The sequence below is a fragment of the Stegastes partitus genome, unplaced genomic scaffold, assembly GCF_000690725.1.
Source record: "Stegastes partitus isolate 25-593 unplaced genomic scaffold, Stegastes_partitus-1.0.2 Scaffold751, whole genome shotgun sequence".
NCBI lineage: Eukaryota > Metazoa > Chordata > Actinopteri > Pomacentridae > Stegastes > Stegastes partitus.
The window spans coordinates 30344-58275 of record NW_007578482.1 but is presented as its reverse complement, the minus strand read 5'-3'; the positions used below and the strand labels follow the sequence as shown (position 1 = coordinate 58275).

The window sequence follows — 27932 nt, the reverse complement described above, 5'->3', positions numbered from 1 at the left end:
TGAAGTGAACCCTACGGCGTCATGGCGGAGGCCGGTTGTCGGAAGACTCTGGATTGAGATGCCAGCTTTCTACAATCGCTGCTGACCGACGGGCACTAGACTTTGCATACATCCAAACCAGCTAAGGGGACTTACTTGATTTTTGGACGGAGAGGAAAACCAACATTCCGCCAGTTCTATCGAACTGACTCGTTGTGGGCTGCTCTCCCTAACCGGGAGATAGCTAGCTAGCAAGCAGACGGTAGCATTAGCTATCCGCAGCTGCTTGCTCGCCAGCTAAATAAAAGAAGAAAGGACCTCTGAAGTGGAAAGGCGGATTTAGACAAGTGTTTTCTAAGAGTTTCACAGGTAACACAAAATAACGCCAAGTACCACACAGCGTGGTGGTACTTATTCCTTAGTTGAGCGAGAAAGTTAGCTAGCGTTGCATGTTGATGTGGTAAAAGCCGCGAGAAGTCAGCGACGAATGAAAACAAGATGGAAGAGGGTGAAGTTAGGTTAGCCAATTTGGGGTTGTGGGTTTTATAATGAATACCAAACAAGTTAAACACTCTTTCTGTCCCCGCTGTTTCTGCAGACATTTGAATAGTAGAATTTAATTGATGGTCAAATGCAGAGTATCGTCTGTTACCGGAAATCGAACATTCCAGTGGTTGCATATTGGCGCAAAGTTTTATCATTTTGTTAGCTTCCGTGCTAGCCGCGTGCTTTACAACATGAGCTAACGCTACTTTCCTTGACAACCCGAGTAAACGTAGGGCTGCGATACCTCTGCCTTCATGTTTACTGCACCCACGTTCAGCTGAAATACGGAAAAAAATCGCACTGCATTTGACATTTAAGCGATTTGGATGTAGCACACATTGTGGACCTAAAACGGCAACTTTTGCTTTAATTGTTAAACAAATAGTAAGGTCTACTAACTCAGAACCATAACACGCAGAACGCACAGGAGCTAGCAAACCGTAATTGGACATACACAAGAAACATCATCCACTTGTCGCAAGTGGCAAGAAATAATCAAGCTGGTGGTAATATGGAAATACAGACTGCTACATGATGTAGTTATAGCTTTTATTTTGGAGATAAAATACTAGCTGGCGTGTTAGTAGTGTCTGAAGACAGGCTAACGTACCCCGCCAATAGCAAATATTGGCGTCATTAGCCGGTATTCGCTAGTTAGCTAACGACAAGAAGCTAAACTGTAGCCAAACTGAAACTAAATGATACTCTAAATTGATGACACGTAGGGCGACATAGGACCAATAACTATGGGATGTTTTTGTTGTTGTTGCGATTTTGTGTTCATTTCGAGTGCTCACGGAGCTTTACGTGAAGGTGGAAACAAGCTGGTGCTTTAAAGGCCTGATAGGCCTCTGCGGTGAGGGAACAAATATCGTCCAGCCAAGTTGCATGTACTTACAGCTATTCACACAGGTCTGTTTGTTCCGGTTTTAAATTAAAGTCTCCATAGAAGTGTTTCGGTGGTACAGAGAGGTTAACTTCTCTCAGAAGTAAAGGGCTTAAATGACTTTAGAATTAGTTTTTTGTTGTTTTGTTTTTTTTAGCTACAGCTCGTTCAAATGTGTTGACGTCTTTGCAAGGACAGTCCATTGACTGAACCTTCATGTAGGTGGATTAGTTGGACAGAGATCGTGTACCGAAATGAAAACGAGTACCTGTGTTGTGTTATTTTGCCCTATTGAGCCAAATTCTAGCATTTAATCAGGCTCTCTTGATGTATACTGTTGGGGAAGGCATGATGAATGAATTAGTCTGCTTTGATTACAGCATAGTCTCTGCATTTCTCAAACAATGTGTCTAATGTTATTAATGTGTATCATTTCTTAAAGGTAAATCACGTGGAACATTGTACTACAGGTCGACAGGGGGAGGTCTATATTTTGGACTTCAACATGGCTGGACGCAGTGAGGATGAAAGTGTAAGCAACAGCAGTGGAGACTCAAGGTAAAATCAATTTATCCACTATTTTAAAAAGTACATGAGAATATATTTGTTGAGAATCATCTAAAATGGCATCTTAAATGATACAGCTGACAATATAGTGATAATAGTAACAGTATATTCACCATATCTAAGCCTTTAGACTTGGTGAAACTTTCTGATTTGAAAATCATTCATGTATGAATTACTTGTGCAAAAATGTCCCATTCTACAATTTTCTCTTTACAGTAATTCTGATGATGAATCCGGTTCTGGATCGGGTTCTGCGTCAGGGTCCGGTTCAGACTCCAGTTCCAGCTCCTCCAGCAGCAGCAGCCAATCAGGGAGCAGTGACTCAGGAAGTGGATCAGACTCTGGCAGCCAGTCAGATTCTGAAACAGAGAAATCCAAGGATAAGATTGAACCACCAAATAAGTCACACATTGATGGAGCTGAGGTAAGGAAATGTAATTTAAAAATAAACTATGGAAGGCTGTTTGTTACTGCAATTAGACGTGCGGATAATATGGAATTATTCTGACATGGAAGTGTTCAAACATTATGTGTAGGCTTAATTCATATAATCAGCGTCAAACTACTGAACTGTACAGGGAACTCTGCATTTTACTGCATCTCTGCAGTAATTGTAATCACTTTGTTTAACATATTTTCAGTATGTGATCAAAGGCATGCATGTTATCTTATCTTATCTTATTAAGGGTGTTTAACATAATGGTTGACTCTTGCCTCGTAAAAGCTTCTTAATGTTATCACATCTTTTTGACTAACCTCTGAGTACGTTAATTACTTGCAGTTCTGGAAGTCGAACCCAAGCATCCTCGCAGTGCAAAGATCTGCTATGCTCAGGAAACAGCAGCTTCAGCAGCAGCAGCAGCAACAGCAACAGAGACAAAGCTCTTCAAATAGTGGGTCTGATGAGGTATGTGTCAAACTGGTCCTCAGTACACATTTTCCCTGTTCATTGACGAGCAGGGAATCAACAGTAATTGGAGATGTCAATGGTGTACTTAAATGTAATGGCCAATTCATGCTTTTCGCGTCTGTGTTTGCAGGCTGATAAGCAGACTGCAGATGTGTCTCTGTTCATAGTGCTATAATGCCATGCTGGTCTGCTACATGGTCGTATGGCACACAGAAAAACACACGAGGAGATAACAGTTACTTACTTGTGACAGTTTAGCACTGTGTCAGTGAATATTCCTGAGGTGTGCCGGGGACAGTTTGTGAACATAGCGCAGGATTTCTGGAGAAATAAGGACTTTTTACTTTGTTGGGTTTCTGTTGACAGAAAGCACGTACAAATCACTACGACTTAAATTCCAAATCTATTAATGATGAATAATCAAGGTGTTGATGGCCAGGATTCTCTTTGTACGATCTGTCCTCATACCAGACATTTGGTTTAAGCACCATTTGTTTTCCTGGCACATGTACAGTCAGTGCATTTATAGTGTATACAGAACGTGTGGCCACTAACTTTTGGCTACACACAGATGTTGCACACACACAGAGTCTTGTGGACTTGAGTAGATGATGCAATTTACATCATGCGTACCGCAGGCGTGGAAAGTGTGAATTGGCCTAAATGGTCACTTTTTGATTATTCATCCATGTTGTGCCTTTGGTGATGTTCTTTTTTAGGACTCTTCAAGTAGTGATGAATCTGACTCATCAAGTGGATCTAAAAGGAGAAGAAATTCTGGCTCCTCTGACACTGGATCTGGCTCTGGATCTGCAAGTGGTTCTGGATCCGACTCATCAGCAGAGGATAACAGTGATGAAACTGCCTCAGACTATGAGCCCAGTCACAAAAGCAAAAGCAGGAAGCCTCCAACCAAGTACGTGAGCAGATGCCATTAACTGGTTGCCAGGGCCCAGTTGTTGAAAAAGTTTAGTTTGAATCAGAATAATTCTAAATTTGCTGTGTTTTGCTATCCAGGATTAGGCATCCATCTTGGTTTTGTGCCTGTCTTTTCTGTGTTTTTCAAATAGATTCACTGCTTCCTGATCATATTGGTGTATTTCTACTTAAGTAACATTTTCAATGCAGGACTTTTGCACTGTTGTGTTAGTACTTTTACTTCAGTGCTTCGTTCACCACTGTCCATCTTTGTTTGGCAAGGTGAACGAACACTATGTTTTTTTAGAAACGGGATTTGCACAATCACAGTCTAACTGCGTATTGTTGTTGTTGTGGCTTAAATGAGTGTTGTGAGAAGTGAGTTTCTCCTGGTGTGTGAGAAAAACAGCAGCACTTACAGTCAGAAGTGTTGCTGTAAGGGTTAGTAAAGCTGCTACCACTATTTTAGTCAGTTGTACTGTGCATTCTGTTCATGTAGTGTTACAACAGCATTTACCTACGTTCTTTTGCAAAGTGTCACCTGCCACAAATGGAAGTTGGACACAGACACACAGCTTGATGAAGTAATCAAAACCGTTGTGTCTGTGTTCTGTTACTTTGGTTACTTTACTGTAACGATAGTGGATTCCCATTCTGTTCTCGTAAAGCAGATTGTGGCATTTGCTAAGTTAAGGTGATTGTTACAAGATAATCACACAATTTTCGCTGTTTCCCTGCTAATCAAACAACTTGGCAGAATAACTGAGACGAATGCTAGACTCATGATTTATTAGGACAAATGCATCAGGAGACATGCATGCGTTCAATTCACATAGGTAATGATGCAGTTGGATGGCAACAAATATACAGTCAGTGTTTGCGGTACACCTACAGAAATTCAATTTTTTTTATGAGTATCAATGCTCAACCCAACTTGGAAAGAAATACAGAGAGTGGCTTTTGTTTAACTTGGTTGTTGCGCTATCTCTCGCATTTTGTTGTATCTCAGGATGAATTTTCGAAATGGAAAGAAAAGCAGCACCCAGAGGAAGAAAGCCCAGAAATGTTCGTCTTCTGACGAAGAGGATGACAATTACAAGAAGGTGGCATCTGCAGGGCCACGTCGGCAGGCCACAGTCAACATTAGCTACAAGGAGGATGAAGAGTTGAAAACAGACTCAGATGATCTGGTGGAGGTTCTGGGGGAAGATGTCCCGCAACCTGAGGAAGATGAGTTTGAAACACTAGAGAGAGTGATGGACTGCAGAATAGGAAGAAAAAGAGGTAAGGAAAACAGTACCATGATTGATAATGTCATCCAGTGTGATTAAATTGGTGCTTTTAACAGACATTCAGCCAGTTTAGCACATTTAAGGATTATCCTCAAATTTTAAGAGGTGCAGGTGCAGTTTGCGATTTAGACAGTTATTAAGGAAGGTCGGGACAATGCTTAGAACCTGGGGCCTCATTTATCATCAGTGCGTCCGCACAGATGTGTGCGTAATGAATGAGTACAAACATTCCCACGCAAAGCATTGAATTTATCAACTTGTACTTATACTTAGGAATGTGCGTAAATATAAGAACAACTCTGACCATGCTTACGCACATAATCTAGCGGTATAATGGTGAAACCACAAATACAAAGCATTAAGGGATTTTGACCACCGGCACATTCCAGCGTGAGGTTGGAGACATATGCGGCATTTTCCAGCCATCACTGAGCCGGATCATGCCGGCAGTGCTGGATGCCGTAACTCCCCTCTCCCCATCCTACACCCAGTTCCTTTACAACCATCACCAACCAGCCCAAATCAGAGACTTCACGCCATCACTGGATTCCCAAACATAAGTAGAGTCATAGATTGACCCCACATCGCATCACTAAACAAATTTAATTATGGTTCAATCATTCAATCAACGTACAAATATTTTGCGATGCACAGTTGATCGATGGGTCCAAATATGCGAGCTTGCAACAACATTGCATTAAACTCTCCATTCAAAAGCACTTCAGCAAATAATACAAACAAATATTAAACAAATAAAAGTTGCAATTTAATGTGCACGCCTCTTAGACTGGCCAGAATAGTTATTTTGGGCTGGATGGTTTTCCCTCGACCGCTGTGTTGCTACTGACCCATAATGCCACTGGTGTGACCCTTAACCAAACCGTGATCATGTGACCTGTTTCATTCTTCCACCATCAAACATTGTAGATAGTTCCATAATTATTACACATTGTAATAAGCGGCATTGCATAAACATTCCATTTTTAATCAAACATTAATTTTAAAGTTGTATATTTTTAAAGTTACATTTTTAACATCTTACTTATTGTATTTTTAATCAGTTTTAATGGCCATATGAATTCAAAAATGTATGAGATTGTAACGTAATGTAAAAAGACTAGAAATCTCAAAAATTACTGTCTTGTGGACAGTTACAAACAGTGACTTCTGTGTGACAAACACGGTTTGAACATCCTGTGGCTCTGAACTATTCACCTTCAAAACCGAGCAAATGTTTTAGAGGTGAAACAAGAAATATGTTGCACTGTAACCCTTTCATTTTATTCCAACAGCAACAGGAAGTGTAACCACTGTATACGCTATAGAAGCAGATGGGGATCCCAATGCCAACTTCAATCACAACAAAGAAGCTAGTGAGGTCCAATATTTGATCAAGTGGAAGAACTGGGCCCACATCCACAACACTTGGGAAACTGAGGAGACACTCAAGTTACAGAACGTCAAAGGCATGAAGAAACTGGACAATTTCAAGAAGAAGGAACAGGAGAAAAAGAAATGGTGAGTGTTTTTATTTTGTTTTATATAAACTGAGAACTTCTTGCTAGATTAAACTTTATCACAGCGTTACAGTTTTACACATTGCCAGTGACAGTGTTCTGACCACTGCACAACAGGGAACACTACTCACAGAAACATAATGATAACCACATGATAGACAGAAGTCTCAGGGGTCATTCCTGGTCAATTCAATAACCAAATCATGCCAAACACATACCTACTCTTAACAATCTCTGTACTTGTGCACACATACATAAAAGAAATGAAATGTAAAAAAAAAATACTACATTTGCAATCTCTAACTTTGTTCAGAGTTCTGTTCTTAACCAATTTTGTTCATTACAAAAACTTTTTTTTTTTTTTACATTAATTAAATACACATTTATATTTGCCCAATTTTACACATATAAATAACTTGTAAGCTCTGATAATGAAGATAAAGACAATTTAAAATGTTGTGCGTTATGGCATCCTCTCAATAGTTTGAAGGTCTCCCAAAATTTCACAAATGTTTTCATGGCACTGCTGTCTTAAGAGGAGCCAAACTCCGCCTGACTCCTCTTGTCCACACATGGTTTTTAAGTACTTCTTCTTTTTGTGGCTTTTCCCTTAACAACAAATCAGCGAACTGTAGTCGTGTAATGGGCCATTTACAGACCAAAACATTTATCAGTAGTACAGTTATGATGGATGTGCTGTGTTGCATGTCAATTTTTTTTTTTAAATGCTGCAATTTTTCTTTTTTTGTTTTTTGTTGCATGTTGCTCCTAAATTTTGTGCTGGTGCTTGTAAAAATTTCAGTAGGAAGCACAAGTGCTACTGTGGGAAAAAGTTTGACTAAATCCCCAAATCTAAAACTGTAGGAGTGGAATACAGGTTGTTCTAACTTCTAATGGTTTTCCTCCCATCTATCAGGTTAAAGGCGGCTTCACCAGAGGATATAGAATATTTCAACTGTCAAGAAGAGTTAATGGACGACCTGCACTCTCAGTACCAGCTTGTAGAGCGAATCATAGGTATTGATGTCTGTATAAAGCTATCTATTCCTAATATATTTGACACATCTGGATTTGTGTAGCTAAATCGGTGTCTGAATCCCTTTGAACAGGACATTCAAATCAGAAGTCAGCGGCTGGTTACCCAGACTACCTGTGCAAGTGGCAGGGTTTACCGTATTCAGAATGTAGCTGGGAGGATGGTGGTCTGATTGCCAAAAAGTTCCAGAAATGCATTGATGACTACATGAGCAGAAACCAGTCCAAGACCATTCCATCTAGAGACTGCAAGGTAACTCACGGCCTAGTTTCTCCTGACAGTGGCAGTATGTTGTTATGCTATACACCTTGGTAGAGTAGTGAGGTGTTCATTGATTTTTTTTTCTAGCTTGATAATATTACTTATTGTCGTTGTAGTTGTTATTTTCCAATCCAAAGATAAACTTAACTGAGTTTTGACTCAAACACTGACCTCTGCAGCTGCTTTTCTCTCCTATAGGTGCTAAAACAGAGACCTAGGTTTGTGCCCATGAAGAAGCAGCCAACTTACATCGGAGGGGAAGGACTAGAGCTCAGAGACTACCAGTTGGACAGTTTGAACTGGATGGCCCACTCCTGGTGCAAGTATGGCTCAATAATCCTTCAATTTTTAGCAAACATTGTTGAAAGGTCCATTCTGTAATTATTTTTTTCTGAGGTTCTAATGTTGGAACATGGTATATATCCCATTGTTACATGCTAAATGCTCTGTAAGTTAGGAGTATGTATGCAATCTAACATTTCCTGTTGCTCTCCTCCACTCTGTCCTAATTCATAGAGGCAACAGCTGCATCCTTGCTGATGAGATGGGTTTAGGGAAGACCATCCAGACTATCTCCTTCCTCAACTACCTGTTTAATGAGCACCAACTGTATGGACCCTTCTTGCTAGTGGTGCCTCTGTCTACACTAACCTCTTGGCAGAGGGAAATCCAACTATGGGCCCCTCAGATGAATGTTGTGGTCTACCTGGGAGACATTAGCAGCAGGAACATGGTATGGTGGTTCAAACATCTTGTTACACACAAAGTAGGGTCAAAGGCTTTACAACAGGTCATATCTGAGAAAAGAAAACTTCATGAAATATAACTGTACTGCTACAATTTCATATTGCTTTTATATTGTAATTAGGGTTGGGCATCAGGAACTGGTTCAAACTTAGAACCAGTTCCTAAATTACTGAGTTCAAAGGAATCCATAAGAACGTGTAATTTCAGTTTTTGTTATCTGTCTGCTCCATTATTCATGTGAGCTGACCTCCCATTTCCCAATGCATTTTGCCTGAATACAACATGTGTCCAGCATTATTCTGTTACTCTATTAAGCTGTTGCTGAGTTGCTTAATGCACAGGTAAACGGTACAGATTGTGTGAGATGTACTGTGGTTTTAAAAGTAAAAATTACTCCTGTCATACAGTAATGCAATTTATCACATCATCATCATTATAATACTGATGAGTGGATTTTAAAGCATGATTTTACTGATGTAGTAGCCCTCATCTCTTTTCCCTCTAAGAATTGGGATTGACAGTGTTATGAACCAGAACTGACAAACAGAAATGAAGTTGGAATCAGAATTTAAAAATAAAATACAAGCAATACCCAATCCTACTAATAGTTGAAAGTTAAGATGTATGGAGATGCATGGCTTCACTTCCTCCTGTGTTTTCATTTCATAGATCAGAACACATGAGTGGATACACGTCCATAGCAAGAGACTGAAATTCAACATCCTCCTCACGACATATGAGATTCTTCTCAAAGATAAGGTAAGCAGCGACTTCACATGGATCTTCCTGTGTCCACTTAATTTGTTTTATTTGCAACACACATTTAATGCAAATGAATGTATTTCTTCTCTCCAGTCATTTTTGGGAAGTGTGAACTGGGCCTTCATTGGAGTGGACGAGGCACACCGACTGAAAAATGATGACTCCCTCCTCTACAAGACCATGATCGACTTCAAGTCCAATCACAGGCTTCTGATCACAGGAACGCCACTGCAAAACTCCCTGAAAGAGCTCTGGTCCCTCCTGCACTTCATTATGCCTGAGAAGTAAGCCATGTATCAGTTGTTGCTTTTAAAGACGAACTTAAGGGTCTACCTTGCTGCAGGGATGTGCTTTGAATATGTTTCGTACTCTATACTGTGGTGAGACGTAACCACAACAGATGGTGATATCAATGTACCAGAACAGATTAGAGAAATAATGAGTTTCATTTCATTTGATGTTAAAGAATGACTTTACCGATTCCGGCTCACATCAAAGTGAATTTCCAAGTCTTAGAGACGACAATTGCTTTAACAACATAAAATGTATAATGGCCTTTGTGGGTCCACAGAGAGCTGTGCCAGTGGCCACATTGGAAAGCATAATCAAAAGGCAAGAGATGTTTTAACTGTAAGGGTACCCAAAACCTTGCCTAACCTTTGTAAAAGTTCACCGGGTTAAAGAAGAAAGCTTTTGTTCGTCAATTTTGTGATCCAAAGAGACGGAAATGGCGTTGTTTGGACACAAAGGTGTAACTTTTGGAGAAGCATTCCAACCCAGGTATAAAAATAAATTATTATGGACATGGCATTTTTTTAGTAAAAATGTTAGAAAAAGTAGTATAACAGCACAGAATTTGTAGACTTTGATCTACTATGCATTTTTTTTTATAACAGATTAGAAACTAGCAGTACAGACAACTGCAGACACCACAGATGCTGAGTTGAGCATATGTGGTGTCTGCAGCTGTCTGCATACACCATCTGCAAAGAAGTAAAATCAAAGACTTATTGTCTTTTATCACAGTTTGTTTTTTATTTGTCATCAAATCAGAAGGAACCTTTCGGTCTAAAAAAAAATAAATAAATAAATTACCGTAATTTGGAATTTGGCACGGTTATGAAGATTTTGGGGCTTGACTGCAGTAAACACTATGATACAAATGTACATTTAAGGCACTTCATACAGAGAGAGAATGACTAAACTTATGCACATTTTGCATGCTTTGCTTTTACTGTATCACTGCGCATCTGCTGATGTGTTCTATGTATGGTTTGTCAAGGTTTCACTCTTGGGAGCTCTTTGAGGAGGAGCATGGTAAAGGCAGGGACTCGGGCTACACCAGTCTACACAAAGAGCTGGAACCTTTTCTACTGCGCCGTGTCAAGAAGGATGTGGAGAAATCTCTGCCAGCTAAAGTGGAGCAGATCCTCAGAGTAGAGATGAGCGCTATCCAAAAACAGTATTACAAGTAAGAGCTGAACACTACCTTTAATTTAAACACTGCAGTGTTTGTCATCTTAATGCTCCTGCAAATCAACTTACCTTGATGTGCACTGACTGTCAGGTTGAGAAAAGTTATTACAGCATATTAGGGTGTGTTTAGAAGCATGAGTGCACCAGCAAAATACTGCCAGTTTCTGTGGTGTGGATGTGTTACTGTTGGGAAAATAGCTCCATTCCACATACTGTTCAAAGGGGAAGTATTAGCCTTTTTTCCAGGAGAGTCTGTGTGAAAGGGGCGACTGAAATATGAATGTGTGCGTGCATGTGTACATTTCAATCAGATGATCACCTCTTGCATGTGTGATACAGAGTCACTTGGTTGTGAAGATGACATTTCTAGTAAATATACGCTACTCAAAAAGTTGGGGGTATTTGACTTTCGGGTGAAATTTCAGGACGAACCTTCCCCAAGCAAGGGAGTTTAAGTATCTCACGATGTTGTTCACGAGTAATATGAAAATGGAGTGCGAGGTGGACAGACGGCTTGGTGCGGCGTCAGCAGTAATGCGGCCGCTGTACCGGACTGTCGTGGTGAAGACGTTTACCGATCCATCTACATCCCAACACTCACATATGGTCAAGAGCTCTCGGTCGTGACCAAAAGAACAAGATTGCGGATACAAGCGGCCAAAAATGAGCTTTCTCCACAGGTTGGCTGGGCTCAGCCTTAGAGATAGGGTGAGGAACTCGGACATCCGGAGGGAGCTCTGAGTAGAACCGCTGCTTGTTCACCTCGTAAGGAGCCAGTTGAGGTGGTTTGGACATCTGATTCGGATGCCTCCAGGGAGGCCCAGAAACTGCTGGAGGGATTATATTTCTCAGCTAGTCTGGAAACACCTTGGGATCCCCCAAGAATAGCTGGAAAGCATTGCTGGGGGGCGGGATGTCTGGAATGACCTGCTCCGTGCGCTGCCTCCGCGACCCGACCCCGGATAAGTGGAAGAAAATGGATGGATGGATGGATGGATGGATGGATATACCGATGGATATATCCACCACTGTTGTTGGCTTTTGTTTCAATTAATTGCTTGAGATGAGGAAATCACCATCGCATGCTTCTACTTAAATGCCCTACTTTCATGATATAATACCGCTGTAGTGTGAACTTTTTACATTTTCCATTAACTTCACCTGAAAGCCAAATATCCCTAACTTTTTGTGAGTGGTGTAGTTGTTGCTAGACATTTTGTAAATATTATGTTACGAGCCTCATGTATATGCCTCCTTTTTGTGATTAGATGGATCCTGACCAGGAACTACAAAGCTCTGAGTAAAGGTACCAAAGGCAGCACGTCGGGCTTTCTCAACATCATGATGGAGCTGAAGAAGTGCTGTAACCACTGTTACCTTATCAAGCCCCCAGAGGACAATGAGTTTCTCAACAGAGCTGAAGCGTTACAGGTATTTATTTTGTCATTGTGTGGCAACAAAGTTTTCTGTTAAGGTTTTAATTATCAAAATCTAATATTAATTTCATCATAGATATCACATCTTAGTTGTAAGACACCCAACTAGATGTATCGTCATGTTTGCAGGGATCTGAATCTTTTGCTTTGATCATAATAATCAAAACAAGATAAAGGTTAAAACTGTGAAATTGGTGTGCATGTAAATGTTTAACAAGGAGAGGATAGAGAAGTAATTTTAAAGCACACCATATTACCTTCAACTGCTTTGTCACGAGCATCAGGCATCGAGAATCGTTTCAAAAGTCAAACAATTAGAAAAATTGTGATTCCTACCATAACCATAATGTCTGCAGTGTTAGTCAGACATTAATCAGCCCGTCTGTCCCTATCTGTGAAACCTCTGGGCAGCAATCTACAGCGAAACTGATAGTTTGGTAAAGGGATTGTATCCTTTTGGGAGGGGTTATCACTTTAATCAGTGCCTCTCTCCCTGTATGCAAATGTTCCACCACAAGAATTTCACCCCTCAGTATTGAGAGAACACCAAAGCCACATACTTTGCTTAGCCCCACGTGTGATGACTTTGGTTGGTTTAAAGAAATACAAACAAGCCTAGCTCTGTGTTTCTGCTGGTAACATTTATACACAGTAACATTTTACACAACTGTTGTTAGAAAAGCAGCAAGATGCTGCAGTAATGTTGCATGAACAGGGACTTGTTATTTGCCTCTGTCACATTGGAAAAGCTTTACTTCCCACAAGAAAGCCACTGGTATACGTCAGCAGTTCTTTAAAGGGGATATGCGGGTGTGCTGACTTCACTTGTTAAAAATGACAGTAATTTGTAAGGTCTTCACCTTACTATGTTAAGCGCTATGTGATGACATGTGAATTGCGCTATATAAATAAAATTGAATTGAATTTAAATAGCAACTACAGTTGTGAATGAAAGTTTACACACACTTGTAAAGACCATGTATGTAACACAGATATTTCTTTGATGAGTCACTGAAACCCATCCACCTTTGTCACAAAAAAACAATTATCTGTTTTGCTAGGTCTTCTGAAGATATGAAGACCTGTCTGAACAAAGATGCATGGGTTTCAATGATACGATCATAAAATATAAAGTGTTAAGAGTTAAATGAGTTCAATGGGTAAAATGAGCTGTCACTTAAATTTCTTTTGCTGACTTTCTTGTAATTTGCAGAACAGCAAACTGTCAGAGGTATAGGTATTTTCATCAGCATATCAGATGAACACAGCTGTGTATATACATTATTGCTTTCATGTGATTTCGTGGCGAGAATATACTAATAACTGTAAGCCCCTCTTTTCCTCTGACAGCAACTGATCCGGTCCAGCGGAAAGCTGGTTTTGTTGGATAAACTGCTGGTGCGTTTAAAGGAGCGAGGACACAGAGTTCTCATTTTCTCCCAGATGGTGCGGATGCTGGATATCCTGGCTGAATATCTGAGGAGCCGACAGTTCCTCTTTCAGGTAGCTTCACACTGCTCGTACACAGCCATAATATATACTGTGCCTACACGCACAGGTATGCTTTACAAAAGAAAACAGAGAATTTCATTCCAGCTAACTAGAAAATAATCGCATGTATGTGTATCATAAATGTTTTAATTCAAGATGTTGTAAATTTGTTTAGCGATTAGATGGTTCCATTAAAGGGGAGATGAGGAAGCAGGCGCTGGATCATTTCAATGCTGAAGGCTCGGAGGTAAAGTAAACTCTATGCTCTCGTCACAGTCAATAAGTTAATAAATAATAGAAGTTATTATTTAGATAGAATAGAACTTTTACACAAAGTGAACTTCAACTTGTGTGCACAGGATTTCTGCTTCTTGTTGTCTACGCGTGCGGGTGGTTTGGGTATCAACCTGGCATCAGCTGACACAGTAGTCATCTTCGACTCAGACTGGAACCCTCAAAATGACCTGCAGGCACAGGCCAGAGCCCACAGGATCGGACAGAAAAGACAGGTCAGCAGAAACTATCACAAATCTTGATCCATTTCCACTTCTTTGTTTGCTGTTATGACTTTTTTTTGCAGGTATACAAGCTGTCATTAGTATCACAAACCATGTATTAGGTTGCAAGTAGAAAAAAAAAAAGAAGAAGAAGAAAGAAAACCTTAGACTAGATGGCCAGTAAAATAAGTCTATCCAGTCATTTTCTATACACTAATTTAACCTCTGAAGGGTTACGGGGGGTTTGAGTCTATCCTGCCTAACTTAGGGTGAAGGCAGGATACATCCTGGACTGATCAACACTCTATCACAGAGCCACATAGAGACATACAACCAAGCACACTCACATTCACACCTACACAGAAAGACCCCAGGCCAAGATTTGAACCCAGGACCTTTGAGTTGTGAGGCAATGGTGCTAAGCACTGCACCTGTGCCAGTGAAACACTAAAGCAATCTGTCAAGCAGCAGTACGGAAACATTATTTTGGCATTAACACAAATGACTGCAGAGTGTTGGAGATTAAGTGTTGCCTCATTCCTGATAGAGCTTAATGTTTGGTCAAGATTACAAATATGTGGTGAGGACAGCAATGAACTCACAGTAGGCGGCTATCTAGAAATGGAAGAAGCAACAATTATGCGATTTAGAAAAACTCTGTTACATGTAAAGGACAAAAAAAGTATGTATGTAAAAGTACAGCGGTATCAATTCATATGCTAAGTTATATATTTGTTGCAGCTGGTACAAATTTTAACAACCTGTACATTTTTGTTGTTGTGCATTATATTTATAAGGTCATGACATGTTTTGCAACAAAAAAAAGTAACTTAAAAACAAACAAGCAATCAAATAGGAGTAGTAAGAAGTACAGTATTTCCCATTAAAATGTCGTAAAGTGTGAAGTAGCATTAAAAAAATGTATCAAATACTTGAATACTTCTGTAGTTTGCCACCGTTGTAAATATCACTTTTCTACAGTATTACAGTTATATTCTGGATATGTGGGATTATGAGAGCTTCCTATTTCTGCTCAAATCATTGCTAGTAGAGATAAACTAATTCATTTATCCAAATGCACAGAACAGTACAGATGCTGTTGTGTTCATGTACACGGTATATTGTGTGTGTCTCACTGGTTGCTTGTGCACTGGCAGGTGAATATCTACCGTCTGGTGACAAAAGGTTCAGTAGAAGAGGACATCATTGAGAGGGCAAAGAAGAAAATGGTGCTTGACCACCTTGTCATTCAGAGGATGGACACCACGGGGAAAACTGTTCTCCATACTGGTGCTGCTCCATCTAGGTAAGCAACATATACCACGTTCTGTTGCTCAAACAATTCTCCTCCTTTTTCTTGTGTTCCTCTTGAACTAAACGTTCTGTGCTTGTCGACTACATCGTTTACACTCAAACACTTAAATTAGTAGAGCTCACTTAAATGTGTTTGTTATTGCAGTTCAGCACCTTTCAACAAGGAGGAGCTGTCTGCCATCCTGAAATTTGGTGCTGAAGAGCTTTTCAAAGAGCCAGAAGGTGAAGAGCAGGAGCCTCAGGTATGTATATGCACGTACATACAAGTCTCATCACTAAAAGTGGTGAGACTAAAAAAGTACGCCTCAAAAATTTTGCAAAGTAAAACAAAAGCTAAATCAAAGTATTATAGCATAGTATCTGGTAAGAGCATTCGCTAGAACTACAACACTTCTCCTTCGTGCACATTCACACATTTTTATTTTTTAGTTACTTTTAAAGTAGATTGTTTCAAGTGTCTTGGAGAAGTTGCCACAGTTCTGCTGTTGAGTTAGAATGTCTCTGTGCGTCTGTCTCTTTCTAAGTCGTACCATGTTGTGCTTTGTTTTCCTTGTCAGTCTAAAAAGTTATTTATAACTCCAGCTGCGTATTTGTGGTTATCATGCTACACAATGAATTTGGGGCCAATTAGACACTTCCCAGATGATAGTTTGTGATGGATAAGAATCTAAACATCAGATAATCCTATGAATGTCTGTAACATATTGTACATAATCACTGTTTCTTCTGAATTAATGTAAAGTACCACGCAATGGCTTGTTCTGCTCAACAGGAGATGGACATTGACGAAATCCTCAAAAGAGCTGAGACCAGGGAGAATGACCCTGGACCCTCCACAGTCGGAGAAGAACTGCTGTCTCAGTTCAAGGTTGAAAAATTCTTCTTGTTTTAAAAACTTTTTGAACAAAATTTAACATTGGTATCCTCTGTTACTCAGACCTTTTGTTGACCTTACATTTGTAGGTGGCCAACTTCTCCATGATGGAGGATGAGGAAATAGACATTGACTCTGAACGAAGTCAACGCAGTTGGGATGACATCATTCCTGAGGAACAGAGGAGGAGGATGGAAGAGGAGGAGAGACAGAAGGAGCTGGAAGAAATCTACATGCTACCACGCATGAGGAATTGTGCCAAACAGGTACACAAACAAAACTACCGAATACAATCACAACCTGTCTGCACAGAAAGTGTTTCAGGCATTCTTCTATTTAGTTATTCTTTCTGCATGCAGCATAATGGCTTGTATTTTACTTGTGCCATAGGACCGTAAACACAGCTGTAGGCACAAGCTCGGATCTGTTTTCCCGCACTTTACACGTGTAACTGTTGTGATTGTGTAATAGGCTGTCAGTGGTTCCAAAACATGGATTACCTATAGCTGAATACTGAGCTTGATCACCTTCTGTGTAGACACAGACTGAGCACTGGCAAGGCTGCTCGTGACTTGTGATTGGTTTTTCTATTTAAGTTTTCAGACGACACGGTCACTTCTGTGGTGTTACACATTTTGAGTTCTTAAGGAATCTCCAGATGATTTTGGTTGGTTTGTGTTCACAGATCAGTTTTAACGCTAATGACAGCCGGCAGAGCAGAAACAGGAGATACTCTGGATCTGACAGCGACTCCCCCTCCGACCGAAAGAGGCCAAAGAAACGAGGACGGCCTCGGACCATTCCACGAGAAAATATCAAGGGTTTTAGCGATGCTGAGATCCGGAGGTGAATATATCGTCAAACATTTTGTTTGTGTTGCTATTTATCAACACATGCTCCTACTAACATAGTTGTGAACTACTGACAGGTTTGTCAAGAGTTACAAAAAATTTGGAGGACCCCTCGAAAGGTAAGCTGCATTAGATTCTACATTACATTTACTTACTGTTTTTATTAAATGACCACAAAATGCAATAATGTTGTGACTTTATTCAGGTTGGACGCTATTGCTCGCGATGCTGAACTTGTGGATAAATCTGAACATGACCTGAAACGCTTGGCAGAGACGGTTCACAACGGATGTGTGAGAACACTACGAGAAAATCCCTGTGGACCCGAGAAGACTTCCGGTAAACAGATCTTAATGTTTTAAAGATAGGATACAGAAAAGGAAAAATATTTGTTTGAATACTACTATACCACTAGGTCTAATTTCTAAATCACTGAATAATCAGGTTTTATCTTAAACACACTTGAAATTAGAGCACCTTGACTCTCAGCCCATGTAAACACTGATGTGAAAACCCAAACAACTGAGTCTGTGAGGGCCGCACACGCACCATACACTTTAAAGCCACAATAATAAAACCACGTGCATAAGACTGTGTAGGTCCCCACTGTGCTGCCAAAACAACTCTGACCGATGAAGACATGGGCATCAGACATCCTAGGGTGTCCTGTGGTGTGTGACCCTGGGATGTTGGCAGTGGGTGCTTCGGTTTCTCTGGAATATTGGGTTGGTTGTCCGTGAACCAGACTTGTTCTGTTGCATCCCATGGATTCTTGATTAGATTGAGATCTTGGGAGTTTAGAGGCATGGAAGTGAGCTCTTTGCTGTGTTACTTGAGCCGTTACTGAGCAATTTTTGGCATGTGTCAGTTGACATTGTCCTGTTGGGTGGAGCAGCTGTTGTCATGGACTTTGAGACCCTCTGTTTCCCAGCAGAAAGCTGCATTGTGACAAGATGAACAATGTTAATGACGTCACCTCTGAGTGGTTTTAATGTTAAAGACTACTTCGATGCCAGTCTGGATCCAGCTGCATATTTCAAATATTCACAAAAATATAGTTGTCCTCCTACCTTGTGGCTCTAGGATGTGCCTTCTTTTTACTCCTAAGAATAAGATTAAATACACTTTGAAAGGCTGACGATAGAATGAGTGAAAAATGGGTTCCTCTGTTTGTGTATTTCAGTTCTTTGCCTTCATTTGATTCTATGTTGAAAAAGCTGCCTACTTTCTTTGCTTGTTTTTTGTTTTGTATCTACTGCGCTGTTAAAAAGTATTTGCCTCCTCCCTGATCGTCTTCTATTTTTGCACATTACTCGGCCTTAGTGTTCCAGATCATCAAATTAAGAACTGGTTGGGCCACCCTTTGCAGCAACACCTGCAGTGAAACGTTTGTGATAGCCTGTGATCAGTCTTTTACATGGCCATGGAGGAATTTGTCCCACTCTTCTCTGCAGAATAGTTTTGATTCAGTCACATAAGATGATTTTCCAGCATGAACTGCCCCTTTAAAGTCTTGCTACCACACCTCAATTGGATTCCCATTCAACTTTGACTTGGCCACTCCTAAACCTTAGTTTTGTTCTTTTTGAGCCATTCAGAGATGAACTTGCTGATGTGCTTTGGGTCATTGTCATACTGCAAAATCCTTTTGTGCTCGAGCTTGAGGTCATGAACTGATGGGCGGATATTCTCCAGGAGGATTTTCTGATAGAGAGCAGAATTCATGGCTGCATCAATTATGAAAAGTCGTCCAGGTCCTGTGGAAGCAAAGCTGCCTCAAACCATCCACTACCACCACTATGTGTCACTGCTGGTGTGATGTTCTTCTTGTGGAAAGCAGTATATGCTTTAAACCAGGTGTATCAGGACACATGTCTCCCAAAAAGTTCCATCTTGAACTCATCAGTCCACAGGATGTTATCCCAACAGTCTTGGGACTCATCCAGATATTTTTTGCAAATGCCAGATGAGCCTTTGCTCTTTTTGGTCAGGAGTGGTTTGCACCTTGTAACTCTCCCATTGATGTCATTTCTGCCCAGTGTCTTCCTTATTGTGGAATCATGTACACTGACCTTAACTGTGGCCAGTGTTTATGTTTGTCTGGGTTCTTTTGTGGCCTCCTGGATGAGATGTCAACATGCTCTTCTCTTGGAGAAGTTTTAGTTGGCTGGCCACTCCTTTGAAGTTTCACCACTTTTCCATGTTTTTTTCCATTTATGGATAATGTCTCTTACTAGCTTTGTCTTATATTAAAATTAGTTTGATGATCTGAAACATTTAAGTTTGACACATATGCAAAAACAGAGGATATCTGTAGAGGGGCAAAAACTTTTTCAGTTCAATCCGATTTTATTTATATAGTGCAATTCACAGCATATGTAATCTTACTTAACATAGTAAGGTGAGACCTTACAAATTTTGAACAAAGAACCCAACAATCCAAAGTTGCCTTTGGATTCCCTCAGAGCAAGTGGTTAGCAACAGTGGGAAGGAACCAAAACCTCCGACAAGAAAAAAAAGAAGAAGACAAACACGCTCAGGGAAGGCGGCCATCTGCCTTGACCAATTGGAGTGAGAGTGGAGAAGTTGTTGTGTGCTCTGTGCCCCTCACTGTTGTTCACTCAATCAAAAGAACAAGGAGAAAAATACCCCCATACTTGTCTCACATTTCGCTGAAATAGGTGTCCAACCTCAGGAGAGATGTACCTGTCAGCCTTTGAGTTTGTGTGTTTGGTTTGCAGACAGGCTTGCAAGTCGGGCAGCCAAACTCTCATGAGTCTCACACTGCGTTCCATCTCCAGTAGGCCATCTCGAGCCTGCCATGAAGCTGGAGCTCTGTGGGTCTGTGTGTTGCCCATGCAATTTAAGTAGCTTCGACTGTTGACCATTTCCTAATACACAGCAGTGCAACTGCTAGTAAACAACTCTGCTTTTTGTGGGAATATCAACAACTGAGGTTTGCTTTCACCTTGCTTTGAACCTTTGTTAGCTTTCCCCTGTAGTGCCATTGGGTGCCTTTTGAATTTCTGTTGTACCGGACTGCAGTGATGGGCCTCACTGATAACGCCTGACTGCCCCACAGTCAGAGATTCTGTGTCTGTGTGTATAAACAGCCAGTCACTTACATTTAGACTAGTTTAACCAAAGACTTGAACAAAACCAACAATAAACAAAAAGAGAGTTGCAAATGCTGCTAGATATTATATTTACAATGTTTTCTACAAAACAACAGATCAGATGAATATGAAACGACACAGAAGTAGGACATACGTTTATTAAGTGTTTATGATTAGTTTATTAAGTCAATTTAATCAGATAATTGTGGAAAATAGTTATAATTTCTTCATGCACTTTGCTCAGTCTGCACCACAACACTCATAATAACTGGTAATGATAAAAGGAGAAAAGAGTAGCACATCGTCACTCGAACTAGACAGTGTTTCAGCATTTTTGCAGAGAGCAAATCAAGCGAGCCTCACAGTCAGTTGTAGACATTCATACTGTGGTTACTGTACACATTTTTATTTTGCTCACTAACAGTCCACCATCATGTTACTCAGATGTGAAATCATTTTCTACTGCTGTTTCATACAGAATTTAACGGCTATTAAACCATGAAACTACTTGTTTTCTCATAAGGAGGCAGAAGAGGAAAGGTGAAAGGCCCTACATTCAGGATATCTGGAGTCCAGGTGAATGCCAAGCTTGTAATCTCCCACGAGGAAGAGCTGGCTCCACTACACAAGGCTATTCCGGCTGATCCTGAAGAGAGAAAAAAGTAAGACTCCTCATCTAGTGCCACCTATTCGCCAAGACTGAGCTTCATGTCTTTTTTTGTTGTTCTGTGTGACTTGTATGAAGTCCTGAGAGACAGAGAGAGAAATGACAAACAATATAACAATAAACACTGAGCAGGTTGATGAGACCAGTAACCATAGATCAGAAACTCCAGCTCCAGAGCCAACCTGCAGAAAGATACAGTGAGAGAGAACAAAGTAAATCCCAGTGTCATCAAGAACATACCCAATATGTACTACTTATTTACTGAACTAACACAGAGATGCTGCTTATTGATGTGATATACAGTAGTGCACAACTTGTACCACTAGAAGTCAGTCTTGATACAGACAACTGGAGGAACAGGCAAGCAGCTGAGCTGAGACAGAACATTTGCCCTCACTCCTTGTGTAAGCATACAACAAATCAGTTGTTGTCCAGGCTTGCAAAGCTCTCTGTCTGAAAGCTTTCAGGGCTGAATCTGAGGGTATTTTCTGAATGGATTTATTACAACAGGGAACTTGGGTAAAAGGCATCATTTGGATATTTATATTCCTACACCCTAATAGAATTACACGTGTTAAATCCCTGTAAACCTTCTACAGGTAATTGGTATTAGACATCACTGTAGGCCTCCAGTGGCAGACATGTGACTTGCTCTCATTCATACGTTTTTTTTTCTGTTGTTGTTGTTTTTTTGTTTTTTTTTTAACAAATGTTGTCATATACAAGCCTATTAATGGCACACATTTTCATATTGTTTTCTACATCCACTAGCCCTGCACCAAGTACAACATGTGGCCTAATACATACAAATATATTTGTATCTTTTAATAACTGTGTGTTTGTTTAGGTATATGATTCCATGCCATTCGAAGGCAGCGCACTTTGACATAGAGTGGGGGAAGGAGGACGACTCGAGCCTTCTCATAGGTATCTATGAGTATGGTTACGGCAGCTGGGAGATGATTAAGATGGACCCGGACCTCAATCTCACACACAAGGTTTGTGCACGTGTGTGTGTTATTTGTATGAAAAGTGGTAAATAAAGTCTGATTGATGTATAAATATTTCACATGTACACACAAGGAACATATATATGTGATCTTTCTTTAAATTAGAGAATTTACACATCATTTTTGACTGAAATTCCATTTTTAAACTCAGAACATTGATTTATTCATATTATGTGTTCTGTTCATTTCTTACATATTGACACTGAAATGTCATGTTTCCCTTAAAATCACACAACACTGTGTCTCATGTTGAGCAGCTCCTACCAGACGACCCTGACAAGAAGCCACAGGCCAAACAGCTACAGACCAGAGCAGACTACCTCATCAAGTTACTGAGCAAGGACCTGGCCAAAAAAGAAGCACAGAAACAAGCAGGGACAGTAAGTCTGAGCATTACTCTATATATCAAGCTTCCTCTGCATCACTAATAGAATGTTTGTTTGCATAGATTACCGTGTGTCTGCCAGAACCTACCATGTCTTTTTGTGTCTATGTAGGCCAGTTCGCGGAAGAGGAAACCAAGAAATAAAAAGAGCAAAACTCTGAAGCCAGTGAAGACAGATGAGGTGTTAAAGAGCCCCTCCTCAGATCCTCCATCTGACAAGAGGTCAGAGGATGAGGATGAAGTTGAGGAAGACAAGGTACATTTAGCTCCGGACTGGAGCTGTGTTGCTTTCTGTTGTTAAAATGAAAGAAAAAAAAGTTTTCTGTTTTCAGTTTAGAGGTAATATGCTTCACATTCTTTTACTCTTTCAGGAGGTACCACCACTGAAGGCACCGAGCAGACGGGGTCGAGGAGATAGGTTGGTGATGGAGGAGGAGGAGGAAGAGGAAGATGACGATGATGACAATGACGACGATGATGACGACGACGACGATGACGATGATGAGGAGCCTGAGCAAGAGGTTTCTTCATCCGGGGAAAAGGATGTCAAAGAAAAAGAGGTCAAAAAAGAAGGAAAAAAGGAGAAGAGGGAAGAAAACTGTGACATTAAAGAAACAAAGGAGCCAAAAGAGAAAAAAGAAACGAAGCCTCTGGAGGCGGTACATAAACAAGAGGAAAGCGTGGAAAAGGTGAAGTAATAGTTCTACATGTCTTTAGTGAATTAATGAATTGATAAATATACTCCATGCAAGTTACATCGCCTATAAAGATAACTTGGGATTAATTCTTGAATTCTTTTCACCAGACTGAAGTAAAGACCGAGGTACGAGAACGGACGAAGAAAGCGTCTGATGTGCCGGTCCATATTACAGCTAGCGGAGAGAATGTACCAATATCTGAGGAGTCTGAGGAGCTGGACCAGAGGACATTCAGTGTGGTATGTTCAGCTGATACTTGAACTTTCAGATAGAAAAATTATTCTTTGGTAAATGCTCATCTCATGGCAAAACAAAACCTGTTTATATGGATGTATTTTGTGTTGTACATGAATTTGAGGTCTTGTCTCAATATGTAATGTATCATTAACTAGTGGAATAAAGTGTTAAAACGTTTTGATGACAAAGGAACAAAACCAACAAGGATCGTGTGTTTGCTGATATCAACTCTTGCCTCTTGTTGCAGTGTAAAGAGAGGATGCGGCCAGTGAAAGCAGCCCTGAAACAACTGGACAGACCAGAGAAAGGACTGTCGGAGCGCGAGCAGCTGGAACACACACGACAGTGCCTCATAAAGATCGGAGACCACATAACTGAGTGTCTGAAGGAGTATTCAAATCCTGACCAGATCAAACAGTGGAGAAAGTCAGTATACACAGTGTACTCTAATGATAGTCTTGCATAAACAAATATTTTATCCGAGGTCCACACAAAGTTGAGATGACCAACAAGTGTCTCAGAAAATGTGGAGTATAGGCTAGTAAAGACGTGGTTCACACAACAAACCGGAAATCTAAGTGTTCATGTCATTCCAAACAGTCGCATTGGAAGGTTGAATGAAGTGCCTGCTGTAACATACAGGCTGGAGACGGCATATTGTTCAAATACAAGGATACCAGTTCACAGTCTCACACCGTCTCCCCATAAATCACGTGACTGGCACTCAGTTGTTCACGTGAAGAGCGCCACGAGTAGTATCTGTTATTAAGTTACATTTATTTAGCTGATAGTGTTTGTTTTTTTGTTTTGTTTTTTACAGAAACCTGTGGATATTTGTTTCCAAATTCACTGAGTTTGATGCAAGAAAGCTACATAAACTGTATAAGCATGCAATCAAGAAAAGGCAAGAGAATGCCCAGGTATGTGACGGCCCTACAGTCATTTGTAATTAGCGGACACTAGAAATCCATGTTGATAAAGATTTTCTGTTTCTTCAGGCAATGGAGCAGAACACTAGAAGTATAAACACCCATGGCTATAAACATGCAGGTAAAGTCAGTTTCCCACTGTTATGAGACACACAAAAAAGATGAGTTTGTTTTCTCTGTTGACTGATTTATTTGTGGTCTTTGTTTGTAGATATTGAAAGACTGAAGGAAAACTCTCACCAGGATGAAAGCAGCAGGGACAGCTACAGCTCAGACAGACATCAGCCTTCAGGTCGATACCATGAAAGCAGCAGCACCAAGGAGCGACACAGCTCCGAGTCCCATAGGAAGACCACAGGAGGAGAGTCCAGGAAAAGGCCGTACTCTTCCTTCAGCAACGGCAAAGACCACCGAGACAGAGACCACTACAGACCAGACAGCAGGGACAGAGACAGACAAGAAAGGTAAGGGCAACTCGGAAGAAGTACTTTTTCCACAACCATAGTGAAGGTGGTTAGTGTCAGTATTTACTCTCACATTTTAGCCTAGACAACGTGACATTCAGTCCTCTTAAGACCACTGAATAAATGATAAAACCGTCGAAAATCTGTATTTTTCTTTTCACCAAAAAGTGCCGTGTGCAGATCCAAGTCAACAATCTGTTAGTTCATCCATGTCTGTGACTTTTACCCACAAGCTAAGAAATTCCTGCTCATAAAATGTAACAGGCTTAGTACAATATGGAGCCGGAGTAGAGTGCTTCCACTGTAGGAACCTTCTCAGGGGAAAAGTGCCTGGCCAAGTTTCTGAGGTTCCTCTGGTTCCAGAAGAATACGTCAGCCTTTCCATAAATGCCCAGTACTTATCAGTAGGATACCAGTATTGTTAGTTTGGTTTATGTGTTCAGTTGTCTGCCTTTTCACTGAGTCACACTGATGCTCATGTATCTATGTGCAGATACTACAACGACAATAAGCACAGGAAGCTGGAGGAGTTCCGCACCAGCAGAGACCATCGACTGGATTTAAAGGATCATTCCCACTTAGACCATCGTTCTTCGTACCGCTACCACTCAGACTGGCAAACAGAGCAGCGAGCCTCCGCTAGCGGGCCGCGCTCGCCCAGAGACCAGCGCTCACCTTACGACTCCCGCTCACCCATGGGTCACCGCTCCCCTTTCGACTACTCATCAGACCACAGGAGCACACCAGAGCAGATCTGGAGCAGCCGCAAGACATAACATGAGCTGCCTGGGTCTGCTAGTAGCAGCCATAGACTCAGTAACACAGCAAATGCCTTACATGGACTGTGGTCTCCAACTGAAGCTGTTTGAAGCACTGTATCAGTCAGTTCAGCATGGCTGTCATCTCCTCGCTTCAGCAGCGACTCATCTCGGGAACCTGGGAGATGAACACCAGGAAGCGGCTCAAACCAGGCAGCAGATAAAAAAAAATCAAAGCTTATTTTTATATTTGAGTGTATAAAGCTGCATTGTTGTGTAGGTTCAGCAGCATGCAGCACAGTTTTTGGTTATTTTTATAAACTTTTTTTCTTTTTTTTTAAACTCTGGAAATGGACACAATTGACCCTGAGTGCTGCCTCATATTCCCACCAACCTTTGACACTGGATTCTGTATTTGACTGTTCTCTATGTTGTCTGTCATTCTCTGTTTCACTATCATGCTTAATGTGATTATCTACCTTATTTAAGTGTTAACTCAATGAGAAGTCAGTTGTCACATGAATCACATTGCAAGGTGATATAAAGGTGTCTGGTCGAATCCAGTCTGGGCTCAGGCTCACCACCTGAATTACCTCATTCACAACATTTTTCATTTCCTCAGCAGTTAGTCAGTTTCTTTTTTTTTTTTTTTTTTCTTTTTTTTTCCACCAAGCGTGAATTATTTAATTAACATAGCTGTAAAAGAAAAAAGAAAAAAAACGAAAGAAAAAAAGACGTGTTTTTTTTTTTTTTTAATAGTAACTTCTATCATGTTTTGTTTTTGTTTGGTTTTTTTTAATGATACTGTTGTAAATTTTTTTGTAAAATAGTAAATCAATGGTCTTTTCCTCAGGCTTTTTGAATTTATTATAACTCTTCTTTCCCATGAACTCAGGCTTTTTTGTTGTTTTACAAGTGGGTTTCTGTAAAATAGTTCTTTTATGATAATGCTTTCAGAATGTAACTTTTGGTAAAGGGAAAGTTCTTTGACAATGCTCAGTTTTATTCACTAGTGCTTAGTTCTTTTGTCTCAGTGTATTAAAATCAGTAAGTTGGCAGGAACTGACTTTTGTCAGTAGCAGTCTGAAAAAAGACGTGGGTGGATCTTAAATAAACTAGACTTTTTACATGACTTTTTTTTCCTTTAAGTTTCAGTTTATTTTCTGTGTAGGCAATAATAATGTCGATGTTTCTATGCAGCCAAGTATATTTGTGAACCACCCAACTGAATGAAGTCACTGTTATGGTTCACAGTCTTGTACATAAATTTCCTCTATATTTCCAAATGAATTTACACTGAAAGTGCATGAATTTTTATGAACTGTTTTATATAGTTGTTTATGAAGCCATTAAAATCAATCACTGTACTCGCTCGTACCAGCTCTTTTCAGCAAAGTGCTACATTTGTGTTCTGCCAGAAATCAGACATTTTATGACAGTTACAGCTGTATGTTTAAGATTTCTATTTGAATTTTTGAAGGAAATGGTATTCTACACATCTGACTTCAGTTGTGCCCTTTACAGGGTCACCGATATGGCACTGCAGAAATACTTACGTATTTCTAATATTTGGCTGTTTTTGGCTACTTTTATGTTAGCTGAGGCTTGTTGTCAAATTTGATTTTCAAACCACTGAATTAATGACATCAGTAACCAGCACAGGAAGCGAAACTATGTTTGTGTCCTTTCATGGAGTCTTGGTCACCGTAAAGTCAAATATCTTCTACAGCCAGTTGAATAGTTTCAAGAAAAGATAGAGTATTGACATGTTCCTCACTGTTACTGTACAATTCCATAGTTTGTCCTCTTTTCACATTTCATGTTGGTTTCAAAAATCACCGTCCCTTTACAGAGGTAGAGGTCTGAGGCATCACCTCTCACCTGTTTACAATTCAGTCCTAAGATCTCTCCCCAGGAAGATGAAACCACATTCACACCCAACCACAAAAGACCTTAACGAACCCCATTGTGGTAGGGGGAGCACTAAAGACTTGCATAATGAGGGGGAGGAGTAACAACCTCCAACTGAAAACTCAGGTGTTAATGACTCCTTAAGGATGTAAATATCTGGAACTCCCAACTAGTCAGTCAGAACTGATGAAGCCTCTTGGATGAGAGGTGAAACATCCTCAAGGAACTCAAGCAAGTCCAGTTGCTACGATTAATCTACCAGAATAACCATGACCTGGATGACTGAGAATCTTCACAGACATCAAAAATGACATGTTTGACACAGTCACTGATCTCTGCCGGAATGATCCAGTATGAAATCACATCAGTCAGAGGTCAGTTGCAGTCTTCTAAATAC

The 27932-nt window shown here is 40.4% G+C and overlaps 1 protein-coding gene across 1 annotated transcript; it reads left to right on the top strand.

Annotated features, from left to right (window-relative positions):
* chd1 (chromodomain helicase DNA binding protein 1) lies at positions 1 to 26273 on the top strand. The gene is made up of 36 exons (XM_008291597.1): positions 1 to 348; positions 1854 to 1969; positions 2195 to 2402; positions 2760 to 2885; positions 3608 to 3804; positions 4816 to 5090; positions 6391 to 6616; positions 7532 to 7632; positions 7725 to 7903; positions 8111 to 8235; positions 8429 to 8645; positions 9329 to 9418; positions 9515 to 9705; positions 10704 to 10892; positions 12166 to 12328; positions 13684 to 13836; positions 14000 to 14071; positions 14184 to 14333; positions 15479 to 15627; positions 15781 to 15877; positions 16408 to 16503; positions 16599 to 16775; positions 17195 to 17355; positions 17438 to 17479; positions 17566 to 17699; positions 21000 to 21138; positions 21991 to 22141; positions 22411 to 22533; positions 22651 to 22794; positions 22910 to 23227; positions 23344 to 23475; positions 23721 to 23899; positions 24294 to 24393; positions 24472 to 24523; positions 24614 to 24866; positions 25360 to 26273. The coding sequence occupies exons 2-36, from the start codon at positions 1917 to 1919 to the stop codon at positions 25640 to 25642; spliced, it is 5445 nt and encodes a 1814-aa protein (XP_008289819.1). The 5' UTR covers positions 1 to 348; positions 1854 to 1916; the 3' UTR covers positions 25643 to 26273.
* The last annotated feature ends 1659 nt before the right edge of the window (positions 26274 to 27932 follow it).

What these genes read in the sequence shown, in the direction of transcription:
- chd1 (XM_008291597.1), top strand. Translation starts at nt 1,917, where the DNA reads ATGGCTGGACGCAGTGAGGATGAAAGTGTAAGCAACAGCAGTGGAGAC. An exon ending in CAGATCAAACAGTGGAGAAA is followed by an intron (nt 23,900 to 24,293) that starts GTCAGTATACAC and finishes TGTTTTTTACAG; the next exon opens with AAACCTGTGGATATTTGTTT. An exon ending in AAAGGCAAGAGAATGCCCAG is followed by an intron (nt 24,394 to 24,471) that starts GTATGTGACGGC and finishes CTGTTTCTTCAG; the next exon opens with GCAATGGAGCAGAACACTAG.